Source organism: Rana temporaria, chromosome 9 (genome assembly GCF_905171775.1).
Source record: "Rana temporaria chromosome 9, aRanTem1.1, whole genome shotgun sequence".
NCBI classification, from domain to species: Eukaryota; Metazoa; Chordata; class Amphibia; order Anura; family Ranidae; genus Rana; species Rana temporaria.
Window position 1 is genome coordinate 117804687 of NC_053497.1, and position 22156 is coordinate 117826842.

At 43.4% G+C, this 22156-nt stretch overlaps 1 protein-coding gene across 6 annotated transcripts in view; it reads right to left on the reverse strand.

The window, feature by feature from the left end:
* Positions 1 to 540: 540 nt before the first annotated feature.
* The window catches only part of UBA1 (ubiquitin like modifier activating enzyme 1), a 64523-nt gene continuing 42907 nt past the window's right edge, over positions 541 to 22156 (reverse strand). For all 6 annotated transcript variants that reach the window (XM_040324254.1, XM_040324257.1, XM_040324253.1 and 3 more), the window contains exons 14-26: positions 20112 to 20267; positions 19747 to 19912; positions 12541 to 12737; positions 9185 to 9249; positions 7586 to 7781; positions 7280 to 7354; positions 6996 to 7185; positions 6067 to 6155; positions 4747 to 4839; positions 3941 to 4132; positions 3587 to 3688; positions 1647 to 1747; positions 541 to 1415 (exon numbers count right to left, since the gene is read on the reverse strand). In XM_040324254.1, the coding sequence (XP_040180188.1) occupies positions 1280 to 1415; positions 1647 to 1747; positions 3587 to 3688; positions 3941 to 4132; positions 4747 to 4839; positions 6067 to 6155; positions 6996 to 7185; positions 7280 to 7354; positions 7586 to 7781; positions 9185 to 9249; positions 12541 to 12737; positions 19747 to 19912; positions 20112 to 20267 (1758 nt within the window). In that variant the 3' untranslated portion in view covers positions 541 to 1279. The remainder of the gene's footprint in view (positions 1416 to 1646; positions 1748 to 3586; positions 3689 to 3940; positions 4133 to 4746; positions 4840 to 6066; positions 6156 to 6995; positions 7186 to 7279; positions 7355 to 7585; positions 7782 to 9184; positions 9250 to 12540; positions 12738 to 19746; positions 19913 to 20111; positions 20268 to 22156) is intronic.

Genomic DNA, 22156 nt, shown 5'->3' on the forward strand with positions numbered 1-22156 from the left:
ACACTTCTAAAAAAAAAAAAAAAAAAGCTGAAACGTGGAAAAGCGCCATGTAAACATGCCAAAAACTGCCATTTTAAACATAGTTTACAATCAGTCAAGTCGTTCAGAAGATGTAAAAACGTCCCCGCAAGTTTTTTCAGCTTACTGAAGAAAAGGGTGTGCAACCGCCTGGGACACTAGCAAAAAAAATATGAGGCATGACAAGTAGGAGAGGGTTTATACAGGAGCTGGCATATTGCTTTTCTGTTTTCCGGTGTACCAACAACTTCTAGGTGGCAGTATAACCTGACCTGTATGCTTCAATGGACAGTAAAGAAAATATGTGGCCCGTGGCCAACAGGAGAATCCCCAGTAAAGATGGCACCTGTCAAAACACCCAGGGAAAGAGTAGAGCTGTCATTGCTGAAAACAGAGAAAACGTTGGAGGCAATTGTGTCAAAACCCATTCATGGTAAAAGCATCTGCCGCCCACAGTACTATTAATCTGTACCTTCCCAGTAAGATGGACCAGACACTTTATTAAAAGGCAGAAGCAACAGCTAGGAGTTTTAGTTTTTTTTATTTCCTTTTCAGAACTCACAGTATAAAGAAACATTTCTATAAGATAAGGCCCTCAGATCACTGGCACGCTCTGGGTGGTGGTGTGGGCAAGACAAAGATGCTCCCCCATGCAGCTGTAAAACCAGAACTCTGGACAAGCTCCAGTCGGTCACTAACCCTTCTGCCAGCAGGTATGAAGGGTTAAAGTATATCTAAATTCAAAACTTTATTTTTGGTAGTTTTGGATAGAGTATGAGAACTTTGATTTCTGTCTGCATTCAATTGGGGAGCTTTCCCTTGGAGACAACATGAAGTGAAAAATCTTTTCAATGTGAAGACACCGCCATTTTAGATTTCCCATCATTATGTCACCATGACAATGGTCCCCAGGACAATTCCAGGGTTAAACATGTCAGAGGTGACAGACAAAAACCCGACAGAGGTTCTAACCCTTCTCCACTCCATCCAAATCTAAAAAAGTCTTGGGTTTAGAAACACTAAGCAAATGTGTGCACTACACAGCTAACAAAACAAAAATGAAACAAGTTAATGAGACAAAGACATGGAACAGAATGTGTTGCAGGCTGGCACTTCTTGGGCCAATGAATCAGGATACATCAAGGGAAAGCAGACCGAGCCTGAAATGGGCACTCATAGAAGGGTACTTGGGTAGAGTGCCCTTTTTCCCCCATGCTGCCTCAAATCCCCCAACATATGCATCAAAACCAATATTCTATGTTCAGCGAATGGTGTAACGCACATAAGGGACCTCCACATCTTCTCCAAGATCATCGTTACAACACAGTTCGAACACGAGCGCTTTAACATGTTTCCCAATCTTCTTCTTTGACACTCTAGCCACAATTTCAGTCATCCTGCAATCAGAACAAGCATGTTAAATAGGCAGGGAGGGAAAAAAGAAGGCCCCACTAAGATATTCAATATATACAGTATACCAACTAAACAACAAAAATAAAGAGACAAGAAACAAAATCATTTTGCAATATGATGCAGCTTCTTTTAAACTTGCTGTGCTAGCCAGGAGTCTAATGGTAAACGCAACAAATCTTTGAGTTGCAGTATTTAGGAAAAAAAGAGATACGTACGGTAGCTTGAGACGCTCTTTCAGCTTAGCAGCTTGCATGAAGAATGAGTACAGCATGGAGACCCCCTGGGACAACATTGTGATTTCAAGTTTGTGTTCATTCTGCAGACAGAACAGACATGATAGTTACTTCAAAAACAACAGAAAAAAAATGTTGGCATCAGATACAGCCTGTAGAGAAGACCAATCTTGGACAGTCACTTCAAACATCTCCAACATCGATCAGGCCTGGAGAGCGGTAAGTGCTTTCATTTGTCCGACGGGAACAAGGTGGTCATTGCTTGTACATTGTTAATCAGGCAACAAGTACAAGAGCTCCTGCTGCCCATTACAGTTCAATACCTTTTTATACATTTTTCATAGACATAGCAAAAGACTGCAAGTCGTAGAATAGGCGAGAATATCATGAAAATATCCATACAAAGAAAAAAAAAAATAATAATTTTGAGTGTGGGGGAGTCTTCAATGCTCTGCCTTCTGCTGTCAGTTGCTACAGACTACTGCCTTCTCACAGAAAGCATTTAAGCCCTGGTTGACACATATGCTATTCTGGGTGCGTTTTAAAATGCACAGATTCGCACGACAGGCTAGATATTATGTGTTCCCATTGATGCAATCCACAGGCATTGCGTTCTGAGTGCGATTCCAAAAAGGGTCCTGTGGGAGTTTGGAGCAGTACGTTCCAGACTAGCAAGTATAGCAGCATGCAGAGAGTGTTTAAATAGGATTGCGAGTGACATGTAATTTTGCCCCGATATCAATGGAAGGCAATTTTGGCCTGAAGTCAAAAATACAGAAGCCAAAAATAGCACGCCTGGTGAAATTGCACTCAAACTGCAATGCTATGCACATTGAAAACGCATTCATAAATTGCAATGTTATTTTAGCACACATATGTGTGAACCTAGGCTAAGAATCAGGTACTGCAACACCACACACTGGAGTCCCGAGTCCATTAGCAAGCACAATCATATACAGAGTTGGCATGTTCTCTCCCCAGTTAGTGGCAGGAAACGGATGCAAAACACACAAGCTGGCAAGACAACTGGCTTCCAGACTGCAAAGCTCTTTGGGCAGGGACAGATCAAATGTATTATTCCTAGGCAGGGTTTGACAAATGTGCTTGGAATCTGGGAGCCAGCTAAAAAAGTTAAGAGCCAGAAAACGCACCCCGTCCCGATGAGCTTGCACGCAGAAGCGAACACATACGTGAGCAGTGCCTGCATATGTAAACGTTGTTCAAACCACACATGTGAGGTATCGCCGCGATTGGTAGAGCGAGAGCAATAATTCTAGCCCTAGACCTCCTCTAACTCAAAACATGCAACCTGTAGCTTTTTTTAAACGTCGCCTATGAAGATTTTAAAGGGTAAAAGTTTGTCGGCATTCCACGAGCGGACGCAATCTTTCATAATATTAAAAAAAATGGGGATAACTTTACTGCTGTCTTATTTTTTTAATTAAAAAAAGTTATTTTTTCCCAAAAAAGTGGGCTTGTAAGACCGCTGCGCAAATCCGGCGTGACAAAGTATTGCAACAATCGCCATTTTATTCTCTAGGGTGTTAGGATAAAAAAATATATAATGTTTGGGGGTTCTAATTAGAGGGAAGAAGATGGCAGTGAAAATAGTGAAAAATGACATTAGAATTGCTGTTTACCTTGTAATGCTTAACTTGTAATACCAACAGCCACCACCAGATGGCGCCAGCTCACATCTGGTGGTAATAACTTGTAATACCAATGGCTCACCACCAGATGGCGTCAGCTCACTACCTTCCAAGCCAAGTCGCCAGGACACTATTTCTAGTCGCCATGGCGACCGGGATTTGTCGAGCCCTGTCCCTAGGAAAGTGTGCCTCTACTAAAAGCATAATAAAAGGCAACTTGTACATTAGGTTCCTTGTCTTTTTAAGTACGCAAGACTTAGGGAAGTGACTCACCTTGAAATAATCCAAGAACTGCTTCAGTGTCATTTCCTCCCCATTGTCTTGTATGCCAGCCACCTCAAACCTGTCCCACAGAGTCCATTCATGCTCATAGTACTAAAAAAAAAACAAAAAAAGAAAAAAGAAACTGTCATTGTTAAAATAATCAGGGCTTTAAAAACTAGACCAGAGTTGTGCTTTAAAAGCATTTTTTTTTTTTTAATGAAGCAAAGCAGGGGTTATGCCCCACCACTGCCCATGACTTTGTTTGCTACCCACCTTTCAAAAGTCAAAATGTTAACCTTCAGGTAGGAACAGGTGTGAGATACAGATCTCACCAGTGCTTCCCAGATTTAACAAGGGCCTTACCTTGTGCTTGGGGGCAGCAATGGGTTCAGAGAAGCCAAAGAAAGGCAAAGCTAGGTTCATGAAGCCATTTTTGTAGGATTCCAGCGACTTGTGTCCCTGAATGATCTTGTAGAGCTCCAAACAGACAAGGCCTACCACTGCAGCTGTGGTTGTAGCAATGGCTGGGATGATCTTCCCAGCTATCAATTTGCTCTGCAAAAAGGAACACATGAAAAACATGTCACAGAGCAGCCATTATTTCCAACACAAGGTTACCAGTGATAAGTGACTAAGTTATAAGTACATTCCGCTCATTGAAAACATGTTAAAGCCTTAAAGTGGATGAAAATCCACTCTCATCCTTTCTAAACTACTGACATAGTGATCTATAAGGATATACATGCCTCCTGCATGTATCCTAACCTGTCAAATGTTTCCGCTCTGTCATTAGACCAGAAAAACTGCATATTCTGTGGGTGATTATGCTTTCCAGAGCTGGGTGGTCGTGATGTCAGTAGACACTCCCCGCCCACCTCTACACCTTTTTGTGAACATGCATTTTCTCCCAGGTATTTTACACTGAACTTGTGCTATGATCACCAACATCTGAATTAACTCTTTGTGGCAAGACTGGACACAGACATGAAATCCTATACTGTAATATAGCTTTAAGGAAGAAGAAAAAGAAAAAGAAAAAAGAAAAAGAAAAAGAAGATTAAAATGTGGGCTTACATCCACTTTAACCCTGACCTCTAGGGCTTCGATTTTACAGGTGTGAGGTATAGATCTCACTGTTAGGTGATCAAGAACCCAGCCATTACACTTACCTTGTGTCGATCTGCAGGTGGGATGTCATAATTCTCTGCCCGCAGATTAGAAGCGGCTACAATGAAGTCCATGTGGAAGTTGGTGTCATCGTCCTGTAACAGACAAGATCATCAACACCCAGCACGTAAAAAAAGATTAAGGGCTTGTGCACACCATAAACAGAGACCCAAGTTTTTCTACCACTATAAAAACACAACACACACAGAAAACATTTGTTTTCTATGTGTCTTGTTCACCCCAAAACGATGGTGTAATGTGTTTGTGCAAAACTCTGCAGAATGATGCAGTATGTCTGCGGTTTTCCGCACGGCTCCACACAAACTCAAGGTAACCGAAAGAAACACTGCATAGGGGAATTATTTTTTTTTATAAAATATGACAAGGGGATCACCGATTGGTGGACCTCTGAGCTCCAATGTGGGACACTGATAGTGGGGACCTTGCCATGTTCACACTTGTGCAGGTCTTGCGTGCAGCATTAGTGTGGGCACAGCAGCCCATTCAACTGAATGGGCCGCTGTAGATGCTGAAAGTAGGGAAAAACATCCATGACCTTTTATTAAAAAACACACACCCTGCAGTTTAGCGCACATGAAAATGCACTCATTTTATAATGTGTGGAAGTGCCATTAAGAATTATTGAACCCCAACGCTGCTGCTGCTAAAGAGCAGCACATGTTGCCTGTGGGTCAGTGACGCATGCAATTTTGCATGCATTCCCCACCCACAAATGTGTAAATCTAGCCGAATGAGGGGTGCACGAATTTCATGGGGCCCCATCAAATCATTATCCACAGCCATTACCTTTTGTACCACCACCCCCTCCCTTTATAATGTAAGCACTACAAGCAGGGCCCTCCTGTACCTTCTGTATTGAAACGTACTGTAATTGTGCTGTCCCCCCCTCTACATTGTAAAGTGCTGCATGAACTGTTAGTGCAATATAAATGGTAAATAATAATATTATTAACGTGGGAGCTCTGATGGGACTAGGATGTAAGAGGGTTTAATGAAGACTATAGTGTAAAAGGTGGCGCTGATGGGGACTGTACGGTAATGTACAGATGACTCGGTGGGGACTCTAATGCTAGTGTTGCAGAGCCTCCCTTTACATCAAACTATCCAAACTGTCCTCTTCTTTCTGCACAAATGGGGAAAAGGTTACAAAGGATGGGAAGTCTATTTGTACAAAAAGATAAAAAAAATCAACGTACATAAAAACTTCACTGAAAACGCACATGAAAAATGGACGTAAATTTGTCTTGTGTTTCTGCACATATGGTGTGAACAAGGCCTAAACAAGCCACAGGTCACTTTACCTTTTCGAATTCAATAGGAAACATTTTGAAACCGGAAAGACTGTCTGGTTGGGGTAGGCTGTTTTTCAGCTCATCTAGACGGCTGTCATCTATCAGATAGAAAAAGTATAATAGTTAGCGAGCTATATGGCAGTGGGACGAAATTCCACCGATAACGTCTCCGTCAGCAAGAAAATCAAATGTACAAAATGCTGAAACCAATAGCAATCAGAAAGGGGTTGCAGATAAAAAGGAAATACAAAATATAAATAAAATAGGAAAACATTGGCTAGTATTCCACTAAGGCCTCATTCACACTTAGGGCCGTTCGGGTCCAACTGTCACGGACCTGAACGGCAGCTCCATGCATCGCTATGGAGCGTCGGATGTCAGCGGACATCGTATGGGGGCCATGTCCCCATCCTTCCATGCGGATCGGGTAAGATCTGATGAAAACAGACATGCTGTCCGTTTTCATCAGATCGCTCCATAGGACACAGCGGTGCCCGACAAGCCCCTCCCCGCTCAGTGAGAAGAGAGGAGCTTGTCATTCGTCGGCTCAGCGGAGATCTGCGGACTGATCTCCCGCTGAGCCGACAGGAGCAGGCGGACTCCGTATCGACGGAGTCCGACAAGTGTGAATGAGGCCTAAGAAAGTCAGCAATAACCCTCCTTCCTTACTGAGCTGCTAAATAAGTCAGATTACAGGAGACCTTCCATTTTCATTAATTTTCAACCAAGCCCAGTATACCCTGTGCTGGAAAGCCAATTTAATCATCATTCTTAGTCTCCTCCCTTTTCTTTCCCCATTATACAGACATTTGCTGTATAAAAATTACAAGTTAATATAGAGTATTTGACTTGTTGCAACCTCTTTAATAGAGGCCATGCCACAATTTACCATTATGCAAGATGAACATACTAAAGCAAAATGTGTGTAGTGATCATACCTAGGGAGGCATGTGCATTTTGCATCTCTTGGTCCGACACATGGATTTTGACCCCGGATTTGGGTTTAAACTCCACCACTTTGACAGCTTTTAGAATTTCTAGCACAGCGGTTCTGTCCGTGGATCCACTGACACTGTATGTCTCTGCCAAGAGGTTAGCAGCTGCCATGATGTAATCCAAGTGCAATGACTAGGGATAACCGAAAAAGATGAGATTTTTAAAGCTCCACTGGAAAAAAAAAAAAAACTAGAACAAAAAGGTCTTAGAATATCAGAGAACTTACATTGTTTCCACTGAAAACTAAAGGATGGGGACATCTTTTGGGGCCGGACCAGAATGGAGCACCAGATGAGGTCAGCTAGACGGATAAAAAAAAAAAAAAAAAAAAAAAGCATAATCAGATACCATTACCAGGTATACTGTTTAGTCGCATTTCTTGTAGAAAAACATTCAGGGTTATTTGCCAGATCACAGTCAAAGAAGTGTCTTTTTTAATTTAAAATACACATCTCATATATACGGCATCACACACACAAATATATATATATATATCTCAGACCTCACTGCATTTGATTTAAATGAGACACACCTGCTCAGAAGGAAAATTGTGCAGCAGCTGGCAGATGTTATTGGAGTACTGAGTGTGCCAATGATTAAAAGCCCAGGACACGCAGTCTGTCCAGCTCTTAGGCCGGTCTGTAACTAGACTCTTGTAAACAGCATCGATCACCTCGAGGGGTTGAGAGCCTGGAAGCTTCAAAGTCCTTTCCATGAACTTTGGATCTCTGAGAAAGAAGAATTAAAAATAAATATAAGTCAAGAAAGCAAGAATTGTCACTTCCTATCCATAAACTAGGTCTTTTTGCTCGACTTGCACAATAAGAACTGCTGGAGATCACCATTATGGTTGAGTGCCAAGTGATGCATCTTCATATCACATCCAGCTCTGGAGAGAATCTGAAGATCTGACTCTACAAAAGAGAGCAAAGCAGAGAAGAAGGTGCTTCCAAGTGTAGTAACATTTTAATGACAAGGAAGGGTTAAAAACACTTACAAGATGGAAGTGAAAAACAGGTTTATCAATGAATCCATAATGCCTAGTGGGATGCCTCCTGGGAGCTGCAGGTGGAAGTTCCAGTCGACCAGCGGTGGTAAACATTGCGTCTCTGGTCCAAGACGGAGAGGCGTGCTGCCAGGATCAGCATGGCAACCGAAAGGGACATAGAGTGGGCAGGACCATATGAGTATGCTCAGTTACTCATTGGTCTGAAGGAGTGACTGGGCATGCTCCGAAACATGTCCTGCTCACAGATGTCCCTGCTGGTTGCCTGGATTCCATGCTGGTCCTGACAGCATGGCTCTCCATCTTGGAACAGATAGCGTTTACCACCGCTGGTCAGCTGGAACTTCCACCTGCAGCCGTCTTGACTCCCAGGAGGCATCCCGCTGACATTATAGACACGTCCGCTATTCACCTCTATCTTGTGTTTATAACCCTTCCTTGTCGTCATTAAAGCGGAGGTTCTGGTTTTTTAAAAGCCAGCAGCTACAAATACTGCAGCTGCTGACTTTTAAAAAATGCACACTTGCCTGTCCAGCGTGACCGCGATGTCAGCAGCCGAGCAATCGCTCGGTCCTCCGCTGCCATCCTCGGTGAGGGAATCAGGAAGTGATGCCTTGCGGCTTCACTGCCCGATTCCCTACTGGGCATGTGCGAGGATCGTGGCGCGCCGTCACTGGTGCCCGCTCTCTCCTGGGAACAGTGTTTCCCAGAAGAAAGCGAGGGGGGCGGAGGGGTGATGACACGACGAGGCTGGATTCCCCGCGGGAGTCAGAACCCGGAAGTGGTGCAAAAACAGGTCTCAGACAGGTATCTGCACCCCCTTGAAAAGGTGCCAAATGTCACACCGGAGGGGGGAGGGGGATACAAAAAGCAGAGGTTCACTTTGTGTGAACCTCTGCTTTAAAGTGTTTTATTACTGCACTTAAAAAGCACCTTCTGTATCTCCTATAGAGTGTGCTTCCCTCTACATAAGTGCTACATTAATCACATTTCAAGAGCCAGCCATGTACTCTTTGTTAGAGTAGCCTTGTTATCCAGAGCGCCCAATTCTCCCACACACCTACAAATCAGAGCAACTTTTAGAAGACTATCGCAGACAGGTTATGTGAAGAATTTGTTACTCACGTTAAATATTGATTAACATTGTCTCCGGGTTGCTTGAAGAGACCCTCAAACTCATCCCGAGCCCACTATAAAATGAGAAAAAAATAAAAAATAAAAAATAAAAACTGTTTTTGCACTCCCTTGTAAAAATCTTTTTCTTGAATTCCACTGAGGGCACACAGAGCCTTTCCCTTTGGGGTATATTTCCATGTACAGTAGGACTGGACATTGAAATAAACTAAATAAAACCACACACACAATGTTTCAAGCAAAGTAGTACAGAGAGCATGATCAGATATACACAGTGGGTGCAACCCAAGAAAATAATTTTACAGTGAGAACAAAGATATACATTTTTCTTTATCCATTGAGAAACACAGGAGGTTTAACATTTGGGTCAGCAATAAGCAGTCCAAATAAGAAATGTGCAACATAAACAAATCTCCATCAGCTTGTTCACTGGTGTGTTAATACCATGCGTTTATTCTGCATTTATTCAGCATTTTCCAAGCTTCATAACCACCCTTCAACCCCTGCCATGAATATTACAATGGCACCACACAGTGCTGTTCACACAGGAGCGGGCAAGTTGTGTTAAAAAATAGTGACTCACTTTCATGAGGCATCGACACTTGTTAGCCACCACCATTAGCAACGTCATCTTAACAGGACCTAGAGCATTTATTTATGGACGTGTTGGTAAAGCATATATAAAAAAGTGTTACACTGGAAGCAAGTTTGCATCTTGGACTTGTACCTATAGGTGAGCCTCTTTATAGGTTTACCTATAGGTATTGTAAATATCTCCTAAATGTGCAGCGTTTAGGAAGATATTTTCTGTCCATGCAGCCAGTGACATCCCAGTTGGGCATTCCTTCAGAGCCCTGTGCTGTAAACAGCAGTGCATGCACAGGAGTGACATCACTGCTCCGGTCAGTCTCAGAGCCAGAGTCCACAAACCCAGAAGCAAGACGGGTGAAGATGGAGCGCTTGAAGCTCCGACATCTCGGCGCTGGAAGGGCTTCATTTTATAGGCAAGTTTAACAATGTGCTAGTATGCAAAGACAAGTCCACCCTATGTGTGTGATTAGGTTAGTATTACCTTGTATGTTGTAGTCGTTCAGGTGCTTATCTAAGGCCGGGTTCACACCTATGCGAATTGAATGCGTGTTTCCCTGCATTAAATTTGCATAGCAGGAGAATGTGACTGGATTTCTATGGAGCCGGTTCACATATTTCGGCAGCGGGTCCAGCGCAGAGTGCCGGAAAAACGCATGCTTTTCAGGTTACATTTAAGCCCAAAATTCGGGCCAAATTCAGACCTGAACCGGTGAACCAGCACGCACCGGACCCCTGCTGTGAGCTGCATGCAGAGACAGTGTGAACTCAGCCTAATAGTTTCTTGAAACTATTGATGCCCCCCGCTGAGACCACTGCCTGTGGAAGGAAATTCCACATCCTTGTCGCCCTCTACGAAGTTTGAGGTTAAACCTCTTTGCTTCCAATTTTAATGAGTGGCCACGTATCTTGTTAAACTCTTCTGCAAAAAAGTTCTCTATTGTGGGGACAACAGTACAGTATTTGTAAATTAAAATTATATCCCCTCTCAAGTGTCTCTTCTCCAGAGAGCACAAGTTCAGTGCTCGCAACCTTTCCTCATAACGAATATCCTCCAGACCCTTTATTAGCTTTGTTGCCCTTCTTTGTACTCACTCCATTTCCAGCACATCCAGCCATTGCTGAGCCCATCATCTACTGCGGGGATGTGCAATTAGCGGACCTCCAGCTGTTGCAGAACTACAAGTCCCATGAGGCCTAGCAAGACTCTGACAGCCACAAGCATGACACCCAGAGGCATGATGGAACTTGTAGTTTTGCAACAGCTGGAGTTCCGCTAACTGCATATCCCTGGTCCTTTTCCATCCTAGATTCCCCCAGTGTATAGATAGCATTCATATCTTTGCTAACCAAATGCATCATTTTACATTGAAACTCATTTGCCATGTAACTGCCCACCCAATTCATTTGTTCAGATTTTTTGCAAGATTTCCACATCCTGCGGAGAAGTTATTGCACTGCTTAACTTTGCATCGTCCGCAAATGCAGAGATTGGACCATTTACCCCATCCTCCAGGTCGTTTATGAGGAAGGTGGGGGACCTTCACTTCCCACCCCTGACCATTCCGAGTATTCCCCCCCATCACCACCCTCTGAACTCGCCCTTGTAGCCAATTTTCAATCCATGTACTTACCCTATGGTCAATGCCAATGGACCTTACTTTGTACAGTAAACATTTATGGGGAACTGTGTCAAACCGCTTTAACTGAGCATGAAGCCCTGAAAACTTTTGCCAAATCCCCAGCTGAACAAACATTACCAAGATCGCAGTTCCTACTGCAACTGAGCTGGTTTTAACCACTTGAGTCACAGGCCGTTTTTATAGACAGCCTGTGGAGAGCAAGTGGTTAAAGATGAGAAGCTTTCTTTTCTCAACTTAATTTTTAAAAACAAGCTAGAGCTTTTTTTTTTGTTTGTTTTTCAGATGAAAGTGCAGTTATGACTGGGCCCCAGAAAGAGGAATCAATGATATGTCAATTTCAAAAATACTTTATCTGTAAGGCTCATTTCACACTGAGCAGCGTCAGGCGTCAGCTGTAAAACGCTGCAATTTTTAGTGGCGCTTTAGTCTTTTTGCAGCGCTTTTCGGCTGCTAGCAGGGCCCCTTTAACCCTAGCTAGTGGCATTGATTTCAATGGGCAGGGGCACTATAGGCTAAACCACTGCAAAGATGCAACTTGCAGGAGTTTTTTTTAGTGTCCTGCCAGTGCACCCTCTGGCTTTCACATGGGAGGAGAGGCGCTTTACAGGCGATATTTTAGCGCCAGTAAAGTGCCTCAGTGTGAAAGCAGCCTTAGACGCTGATGTAAGAAGCCTGCAATTGGATATTGGTGCACGAAATAGGTGTGAAGGTGGGCAGTACAGATTTCTGGTCTGTTAAATTAGACTCGAAGTGGATGGGACAGACCAGGAGTGTGAGCCAACTGGGTCTTCCCACTGCACAGAAGTAGTTACCACTGCCGCTCGTATAGTAGAACCAACAAGAGGCTATTACACAACTAGTAATGCAGAAAAAAGCAGGCATGGTAGCCAGCCCTTACTAACAGGAAAGTTAGGACATGGAGCCATATAAATATAGGAGACAGGGAGATTTCCCAGTGGCTGCTGAAGTGCAATGAAAAAACAAACATATTTCAAAGTACTGTAGAAAGATTTATAAAAAAAAGTGTCGTTACAGCTCTGCCCAGAGTTCAGCTTTAAATATCAGTGCATTTATTACCCATGTTTGTCATACATTACCCATTAAAGATCAGCCTACCTGTAATGTGTGTTCAATGGCATTTGGGAAGTTCTTTAGGGTACAGATGGGTATAGACTTCTCAGGTGGATCCTGGCTTGAGCTGTAGGACTCTGTTATGAAAGGTATGACAACTTGGACATTCCCTTTTGTTCCTAACGTTCCAGATTCCAGAAGTGGTTTTCGGTAGTAGACACAACGACGGTCCATATACATCCCTAATTACCACCACAAGAGAGTGAAGGAAAGCATTCTGTTAAAGTCCAGCTACAGTGCCAGTCTCTAAACCAAACAGATCTCCATTTAATGGCTTCAAAACTATAATGTGCTGGTTTAAAAAAAAAAAAAATGGAACATAAGAAAAATATTTTCTCTTCATTTTGGACAGAGCAAGTGAAGGTTATAACCCCTGGCAGAATTCTCACCATCTGTGTCCCATTTCAGAGATGTCCCTTCACTTCCTGTCCAATAGCCAAACAGGAAGTGAGAGGAAATGTCTAACTTAAAAGGGAATTCCTTGGGGACCCCCAGGTCCCAGAACTAGCGTGCCCATTGGAAGATTTCCCCCTCTTACTTTTTTGGGGACACTAGTAATGGTACACAGGACAAATAGAGGGGATGAATCTCCTAAACCGGGTCACAGACAGCAATAAAACAAAAAAAACAAACAAACGGCAGCTGATATAAGTGAAGGCTTTGTTTTCCAAAACAAAGAGAAAAAACACACACACACACACACACACACACACACACAATGTGTTACGCGGGGCTTGGTTCCCAAGACTTCAAAAATCAGCACCACAGATGCTTGGACTCACCTCCATGCCGGACCTTAATCATCAGTGACCTATCCACAAATGAACCATCTTTGACCGCCTGGCTACTGAAAGGGAGCTTTTAGAGATACTATCCTTAGCATCAGGAAAGCCGCCACCAATGCTATACACAAGATCTTGGAAAAAAGTTTGAGGTGTAGCGTACAATCAACAGAACCTCAGACCCTAGGATCCTGGCGGTTTTAGAATTGCTTCAAGCCAGTGCAGACCTAAACCTTGCAGTCAGTACAGGTATAAGCCCCAGCATGCTTCCTGATACAAAAGCTAGTAGAAGAACCTCCAATCAAAAGGTTTCTTAAGCCACAAGTCTTAAAAGGTTACCCAAATCTAGGAGGTACACCTCTTGGGACTTATCCAGAGTACTACACTTTTCTGGGAGCCATTTGTGCCACTGAAAGACTGTTCCATAAAAACAATTGACCTTAAAAACGGTCACTCATCTCTGCTAGGAGAGGGAGAAATTCAAGCCCTCTAAATGGCAGAACCATTTTGCATTTCCTGCCCAAAGTAGCTTCCAACTTCCACCGACTGGAAGATATACTGTCTTTTTGTGGAGACCCAAAAATGATAAGGAGGCCAAGTTTAATAAAAACAGACGTGAGAAGATGAGCGATTGCGAATAAATTGAGTGCACCAAAGGATGGAGATCCTCCATGAGTCTGTTTATACCGTTTGCTGGTCCTAACAAAGGTAAAAAAAAAAAAAAAAAAAAAAAAGCGTCAAAAAGTACCATTGGTAGGTGGATGAAGTCGGCAATCATGGATGCATACAAGACAGCATCTCTACCACCAACAGGTAGTCAACGCTCATTCCACAATAGCAGTGTCTACATCTTAGGCTGGAAGGCCTGGAGCTTTGCACTACAGGCTGGATGTGCTTGAAAATCAAGACCAGTACTGCAGGCTGTGGTCTCACCCTGATCAGTTAGTTCTATTTTGTCCTCTGTAAGCCGTCCTGGATGATGACTGGAAAAAAAACTGTTTTATTACCGCCAACGCTCTTTTCCAGCAGGGTGCTATGCAACTTAAACGACAAAATTGAACAAGCCAAAAACAGGAAACCATGGCAGAAGAGGCCGCATTGCACTTCCTCAGACCATCAGAGTACAAAAAAAGAGCCAGATCTCTGGAAGAAAGCCGTAGCAGATAAATACACCAGAATCAGCCATTCCACATCCAAGGAGTGCAACATTGCTTCCTTAGGATGCGACGGCCAAGGACTCAAAGAAAGGACGGACAATGTCCTCATTCAGGTGAAAAGCCGACACCACCTTCAGAAGAAAGGAAGGAGACAAAGAACCACCTTGTCTTTGTGCACAACAAGATAGGGAGGCCTACAGGACAGGGTTGTCAGTGTTGATCTTCACTGTACAGAAGTAATTGCAACCAGGAAGGCAATTTTCTGAGAGTAAGAAATTACCTAAATGCTCTCAAAAAGGAAGGCTTCATGAGAACCGGAAAAAAAAAAAAAAAAAAACGAATTCAAGTCCCACCGTGGCAACAGCGAACCCCCTGGATAAAGCTGAAAATCTAAGATCATCATGACCTGAAAATAAATAAAATATTAAAAAAAAAAAAAAAAAAAAAAAAAAAACAGCAAGGGCATAGACTTGACTTAGTCAACACCCTGTTGCAGAAAGGCCAACACACATGCCACCAAAAACAAAGTATGAATCACCAGAGGCTCGCACCAAACGACATAAACCTTCCAGGTGCAATGATGATCTTCCAAAAGGTAGACTTGCGTGCCTTGTACAAGTGTAAGGATCACAGAATGCAACAACTCAATGTCCCTCAGAACCTGACTTTCAAACAGCCATGACAGCCAGAGATGGCAAAGCACGATAGATGACTTAACCTTGAGACAGGCAATCTTCGAGGAGGGAGGCGCCAGGGAATGTCCACAACCAGCCGAAGCATGTTTGCATACCACAGGTGAAGAGATCAGTCTGGAGGCACCAGAACCTCCTCAACCTCGATTCTGCAGAGCAGATTGAGAGGAGAAACAGCACAATCACTGCGTCACAAATGGGATCTCTGGCCCTCGGGATGCCAGTAGTTACACGTCCAACATTTCCTAACATAGGTAAATCTGTTAGAACACATCTGGATGAAGGGAACACGCCAGTCCAAGGTTTGACAGCTGAGATAGTCAGCCTGCCAGCTTCTGATGCCCAGGGACTGCCCCAGATCTCACCCCCAGCACTGGAGTCAAGTTATGATGGCAAGGGTCACAAGAGAAATGATCACCCATTCATCCCCAGCCAGCTCCCCTGCAAAGCGGTCCATCGCAAAATGGCTGCCATTGCAGAAGACAAGACAAAGGCAACCGGCCCATAAGGAGCACACGGCTGTACAACCGTCTCAAAATGTGGCCTATGCAGCGAGAGGGGGTTTTATGCCGAGAGGACTGCTCATAGGAAGTGTCAAGCTCTTTCCTAACTAGTGCCCTACTCCGGGAAGGTGGCGCTATAAAACCCCATTAGTCACGAATATGAAAAGAAGCTGTGTTGGTCAATGAACGAATAAAAAAACTAAAATTTGAACAACAATAAGCTTACAGGTCTGCCGTTTCCTTTATCAGCATGGCTGCAGGAAGGGAGGCGTAGAAAAATACACACAAACAGATTCAGGCTGCAAGTGTGTGATGGCACAGGGGTGTCTCCTTGGAATCACATTTAAAGTGGTTGTAGTTCCTTTACAACCACTTTTCTACTACAGGCAAGCCTATAGTAAGGCTTACCTGTAGCTACCCGGGATATCTCCTAAACCTAGTTTAGGAGATATCCTCTGTATCAGCATATGCCGATGTCATCAGCACATGCGCACTGAAGCAATGGCACTGTTTGTGCCGTTACCCACTCCCATGTGCGGGAGTGACTTCATTGTGGCGCTGGTCAATCACAGCGCCAGAGCCCACGAAACCTGGAGGTAACTCCGGGAGCAATGTCTCCGGCCGGAGTGGTGTACGATGACCGATGCGGGGGCTTCGATCGTAGGCAAGTAATTTATATGCTATGCATACTAGCTCATTTTGCCTTTGTCTTGCAGTTTTTTGGTTTTTTGTTTGTGGGTTTACAACAGGGGTCTCAAACTCAAATTACCTGAGGGCCACAAGACAAGTTTTCATATGCCATGGGGGGCCGCATGCAAACTTTCAAACTTCAAAAACAACAGTACTGGTGTCAGCGGACACATTATTAACCCCCAGCACTGGTGTCAGCGAGCGCATTATTACCACCAGCACTGGTGTAAGTCAGGGTTTGACAAATTTGCTTGGAATCTAGGAGCCAGCTAAAATAAATAGGAGCCAGAAAACGCACCCCGTCCCGACGAGCTTGCTCGCAGAAGCGAACACATACGTGAGCAGCGCCCGCATATGTAAACGGTGTTCAAACCACACATGTGAGGTATCGCCGCGATTGGTAGAGTGAGAGCAATAATTCTAGCTCCTCTGTAACTTAAAACATGCAACCTGTAGATTTTTTTAAACGTCGCCTATGAAGATTTTAAAAGGGTAAAAAAGTTTGTCGGCATTCCACAAGCGGACACAATTTTGAAGCGTGACATGTTGGGTATGAATTTACTCGGCGTAACATTATCTTTCATAATATTAAAAAAAATGGGGATAACTTTACTGTTGTCTTATTTTTTTATTAAAAAAAGAGTAATTTTTTCCCAAAAAAGTGCGCTTGTAAGACCGCTGCGCAAATACGGCGTAGCAGAAAGTATTGCAACGATCGCCATTTTATTCTCTAGGGTGTTAGGATAAAAAATATATATAATGTTTGGGGGTTTTCTTTAGAGGGAAGAATATGGCAGTGAAAATAGTGTAAAATGACATTAGAATTGCTGTTTAACTTGTAATGCTTAACTTGTAATACCAACGGCCACCACCAGATGGCGCCAGCTCACATCTGGTGGTAATAACTTGTAATACCAACGGCTCACCACCAGATGGCTCCAGCTCAAAAAAAAAAAAAAAAAAAATTTTTTTTTTTTTGCTCCCCTCACTTCCACCCTGCCTGAGGGCCATTTATAACTGGTCCGCGGGCCGCAAATGGCCCGCGGGCCGGTACTTTGAGACCACTGGTTTACAACCACTTTAAGTCAGCACCCAGGACATGAAACAATGAAGGAAAAAAAAAAAAAGTGCAATAACCTGCAAACTAAAAAGCCCTGCAGCACCACAGGTGGCCATTACTTAGAGAAAACCTCAGCTCCAGCATATGTAATCAAGAATAGTGTACTATAGGAACACTAAAAAAGGAACGCTAGAAGGGTCACTCAAATTTAGGAGCAAGCGTCCACAGTGAATCTCCAAATCTGGTGCGACACTGATAGAGAGCGAGGGATACCTAGTTCCTAGTGTTCCTCTCCTCCTAAGGACAGGACTTTAAAAAAAAAAAAAAAAAAAAAAAAAAACACTGCAATAATTTTAACAAAAATTTCATACTTAACTGCTCTGTGCAGTGGTTTTGCACAGAGCAGCCCCGATCCCCCCACTGGCTCTCCTGGCTTCTCCGTCCGGCCCCCAGAGCAAACAGCTTGCTATGGGGGCGCTCGAGCCTCTTCTGTGCCCATTTACACATGAGCCACGGTTCAGTCCCACCCCTCTCTCCTCATTGGCTGATTTTAGTCATAGCTAGTCAGCCAATGAGGAGGGAGAGTCCCCAGAGAGCCGAGGCTCTCTGGGGACGATGGGGCTCAGGTAAGTATTGGGGAGGGCTGGGGTGGATGCTGCACAGAATGTATGAAGGTAAAAAAACCTTGAACCGTTAAAACCACTTTAAAGGGTCACTAAAGGAAATTTTTTTTTTAGCTGAAATGACTGTTTACAGGGCATAGAGACATAATAGTTAACTGATTCCTTTTAAAAATGATTAAAAATTGATAAAAAAACAATCATATAATGTGCCTGCAGTGTAGTTTCGTTTTTGCTGTTGTTTGCTGGTTCTCTGATGTACAGAGAGCCACTAGAGGGCAGTCAGCCAATAGAGAGCAGTGATACTTTGTCTAAAACTCCTCAGCACCAATCCAGTTTCGTTTTACACACAGTAATCACACCTCCTTGATTAGTGACCACCGTGAGAAATCTCCCAGTACTGTGGTGATCAGGAAACAGGCAACCAGGAAGTGTCCAAAACAGAGAGGATTTACAGCAACATCAAAGCAAAAACGAACAATGAGGACATGAAATCAGGACTGCAGTAAGGTAAAGGAAGCCATTTAGCTAAAAAAAAAAATTCCTTTAGTGACCCTTTAAGAGTTCCCCGACTAACCATTGAAGAAAATCATTTAACTTTCAACTTGTTTTAGAAAAAATAATTTAATATTACTTTAATGGCATGTTATATTTACCTGGTCTGTGTAGTGGTTTTGCACAAAACAGCCCAGATCCTCCTTTTCTCAGGTTCCTTGCTGGCGCACCTGGCCCCTCCCTCCACCTGCAGCTTGCTATGGGGGCACTCAAACCGAGGTTTTATGTGTCCATTCAGACACAGAGCTGCGGCCCCGATCCCCTCATTGGCTCAATGACTGGCAGGAGCCAATGGCTTGAGACTGGGCTCAGGTCAGCTCAGGCTGATGCACACAGAATTATTATTTTTTTTTTAAACGCACAGAATGTATCAAGATAGATATATATATATATATATATAAATATAAATATATATATATATATATATATATATAAAAAAAAAAAAAAAAAAAAACACACGTTATGCCTTTAGAACCACTTTAAACACCTCGTTATAGTGAGCCCATTACAGTTAAAAAGGCTGCATTCCAAAGTGTGCGTTTGACACATGGAGTCCAACCATTTTAAATGTAAAAGGACCATACACACGATCGGACTTTAACAAATGTCCGATGGACCGTGTGTATGCTCCATGAGACAAACTTTGTCTTTTTCATCGGAACAAATGTCCGCTGTGCTAACAAACTTTGCAGCAACAAATGTCCGATGGAGGCCAATCCTATCGTGTGTACACAAGTCCATCGGACTAAAGTCCAAAGTACAAACACGCATTCTCAGAACCAATGCTAAAAGATCAGACAATAGCAGAAGTTGCCCACAGGGTGTCAGTAAAGTGCTGAAAAAACACGTGCTTTGGTGAAAGTTGGCCAAAAAAGTCCTGCCGTGTCTAGTCCGATGTGTATGGCTTTAATGTGATGCACAATGGAATGAAACAAGTATTTATAGGTGCATTGAAGTTCCTGCCATTAGGGTATCAGCAGACATCAGTAACTTCTGTGACACCTTGCGAAAAACCCTTAAGAAAAAAAAAACTGTAACTTTTACCTATTGATAAAAAGTACTTTAACAGCAAGGGGCTCAGTTTGCAATAGTAATGTCAGACATAAAAAGCTTGTAAATGATGATCACTCACTGGCATCCACATTATCAAGTGCATTAGCTACACCATCTAGTGCTTCAAAGAAATCGTCATCATAAACTTTCTCGGTGTCTGGTCCCACTCTATTCTGGTGAGCAGTGACATGCAAATCAGGATTCATCTGTTTGACGGCCAGTGCAGCAGTTTCAGATTTCATTTTCTGTTAGGAGAGAGGACACAGCAGTTACATTTCGGTCATTTATTGGTGGGACACAACTCAAGCTGTAGGTTTCTCCGCCATTTTTGGCAAACTTTTAGAGGTTTACCCTGCACCAAAAGGGTTAAAGCTGTAAATTTGATGAGAACAAAAACTATGCCAGGAGATGAAAGGAAAAACCTGCCCTTGCGCCACCACTCACCGTAACATCCCACGTTCTGAAAAGGAACTGTCTGTTCAGATTAGACTTTTCTATGGTGTCCATGTCCGTAACTGTGATCTCTCCACCTTCTTTAGTTCCCAAACCAATCATAGCAAAGTTTTTCAGCAGCTCACAACCAATGGCACCAGCACCAACCTGCACAAAAAAAAAAAAGAGAAAATGAATAATAAAAAAAAAAAGCAAGAGATACCAAACGATCACGTAACCACTTAAGACCCGGACCATTACACAAGTAAAGGAAATGGCCAGTTTTTGCAATTCTGTACTGCGTCGCTTTAACTGACAAACATTTTCTCAGTTTAGGCCAATACGTATTCTTGTACATATTTTTGGTAAAAATAAAAAATTCGCAATAAGTGTTTATCGATTGGTTTGCGCAAAAATGTATAGCGTTTACAAAATAGGGGATAGTTTTATTGCATTTTTATTAAAACATTTTTTTTTACTACTAATGCCGGCGATCAGCGATTTTTTTCCGAGACGGCGGCATTATGGCAGATACATCGGACAATTTCGACACATTTTTGGGACCATTGTCATTTTCACAGCAAAAAAAGCTATAAAAATGCATTGTTTACTGTGAAAATGACAATTGCAGTTTGGGAGTTAACCACTATGGGGCGCTTAAGGGGTTAAGTGTGACCTCATATGTGTTTCTAACTGTAGGGGGGCAGGGCTGGACATGTGACGTCATTGATCGCCTTTACCTATATCAGGGAACAGACAATCAATGACAGCGCCACAGTGAAGAATGGGGAAGCTGTGTTTACACACAGCTCTCCCCGTTCTTGAGCTCCGGGGACCAATCGTGGGACTCCAGCGGAGATCGGGTCCCGCGGTCACGGAGCTTCGGACCGGGGTGTGTCCGCAACCCACGGCTGGGCACTTAAAGAGGATGTAAAGATACATGCTTGTGCCCAGCCGTGCCATTCTGCCAACGTATATGTGCAGGAGGCGGTCCTTAGATGGTTAATGAACCCATTGTGACAAACCTCTACATATTTGAAGATACTCAATCCCTGTCATAACAGCTTTGTTGCAACATGCTCATCAAATTCAAAAGATCTAGACTGGAACAGTGATGCAAACAAATTGTACATTTAAAGTTTGTATTAAAGCCTAAACATTTTTTACTTGAATGCATTCCCTGCATTAAAGGGGTTGTAAACCCTCCTGTTTCACCTTAATGCTTCCTATGCATTAAGATGGGGAAAAAAAAAAAAAAAAAAACTGCCAGTCACCAACCGCCCCCATTTTACTTACCTGAGCCCTGGAAGGCCCCACAGCGAGGATGTGCCATCTCTCTGCCCAGGGTTCTCGGCTCTTGATTAGATAGATTGATAGCAGCGCAGCCATTGGCTCCCGCTGCCGTCAATGAAAGCCAACAACATGGGCGCCGGGGCCAAGTCCTGCATTCAGCAACTATGGACGCCGAATGCTGGACTCGGGAGGGCACCCGCAAGGTAACCCCCCCTGGGAGACCGCATCTCCTAGGATCATCTGATGCGGGGAGGAGCTGCCGTGGGACCCCTAAAGACAGTGTTCGGGGCCACTTTGTGCAAAATGAACTGCACAGTGGTGGCAAGAAAGTTTTTTTTTTTTTTTTTTTTTTAAAACAAGCCTTTGGTATAACTTTAACCACTTAAGGACCCGCTCATGTATATACATGTCCGGTTTTTAAAGATGGATATCTCGGTAACGGCAGCAGCTGCTGCCACAACCGAGATATCCATCTTTTCTTTGAGCGGTCCTGTAAACGATAACGGTGGTCTCCGCGCGATCATCCTTATCGGCGGCGGGAAAAAAAGGATTTTTGTACTCACCGTAAAATCCATTTCTCTGAGTTCATAGACGGACACAGCCTTCATTGACCTTAGGGTTATGCTTCTTCCTACCAGGAAATTTAGGCAGAATTCTACAGCACTTAAGGTGTTAAAAACTTTCCTTCATGCTGCTCCTCCCAGGGGGCGTGGCTCCCCCAGGCATAACCCACACCCTGCTCTAGGAGCCTCAGTTCGTAACAA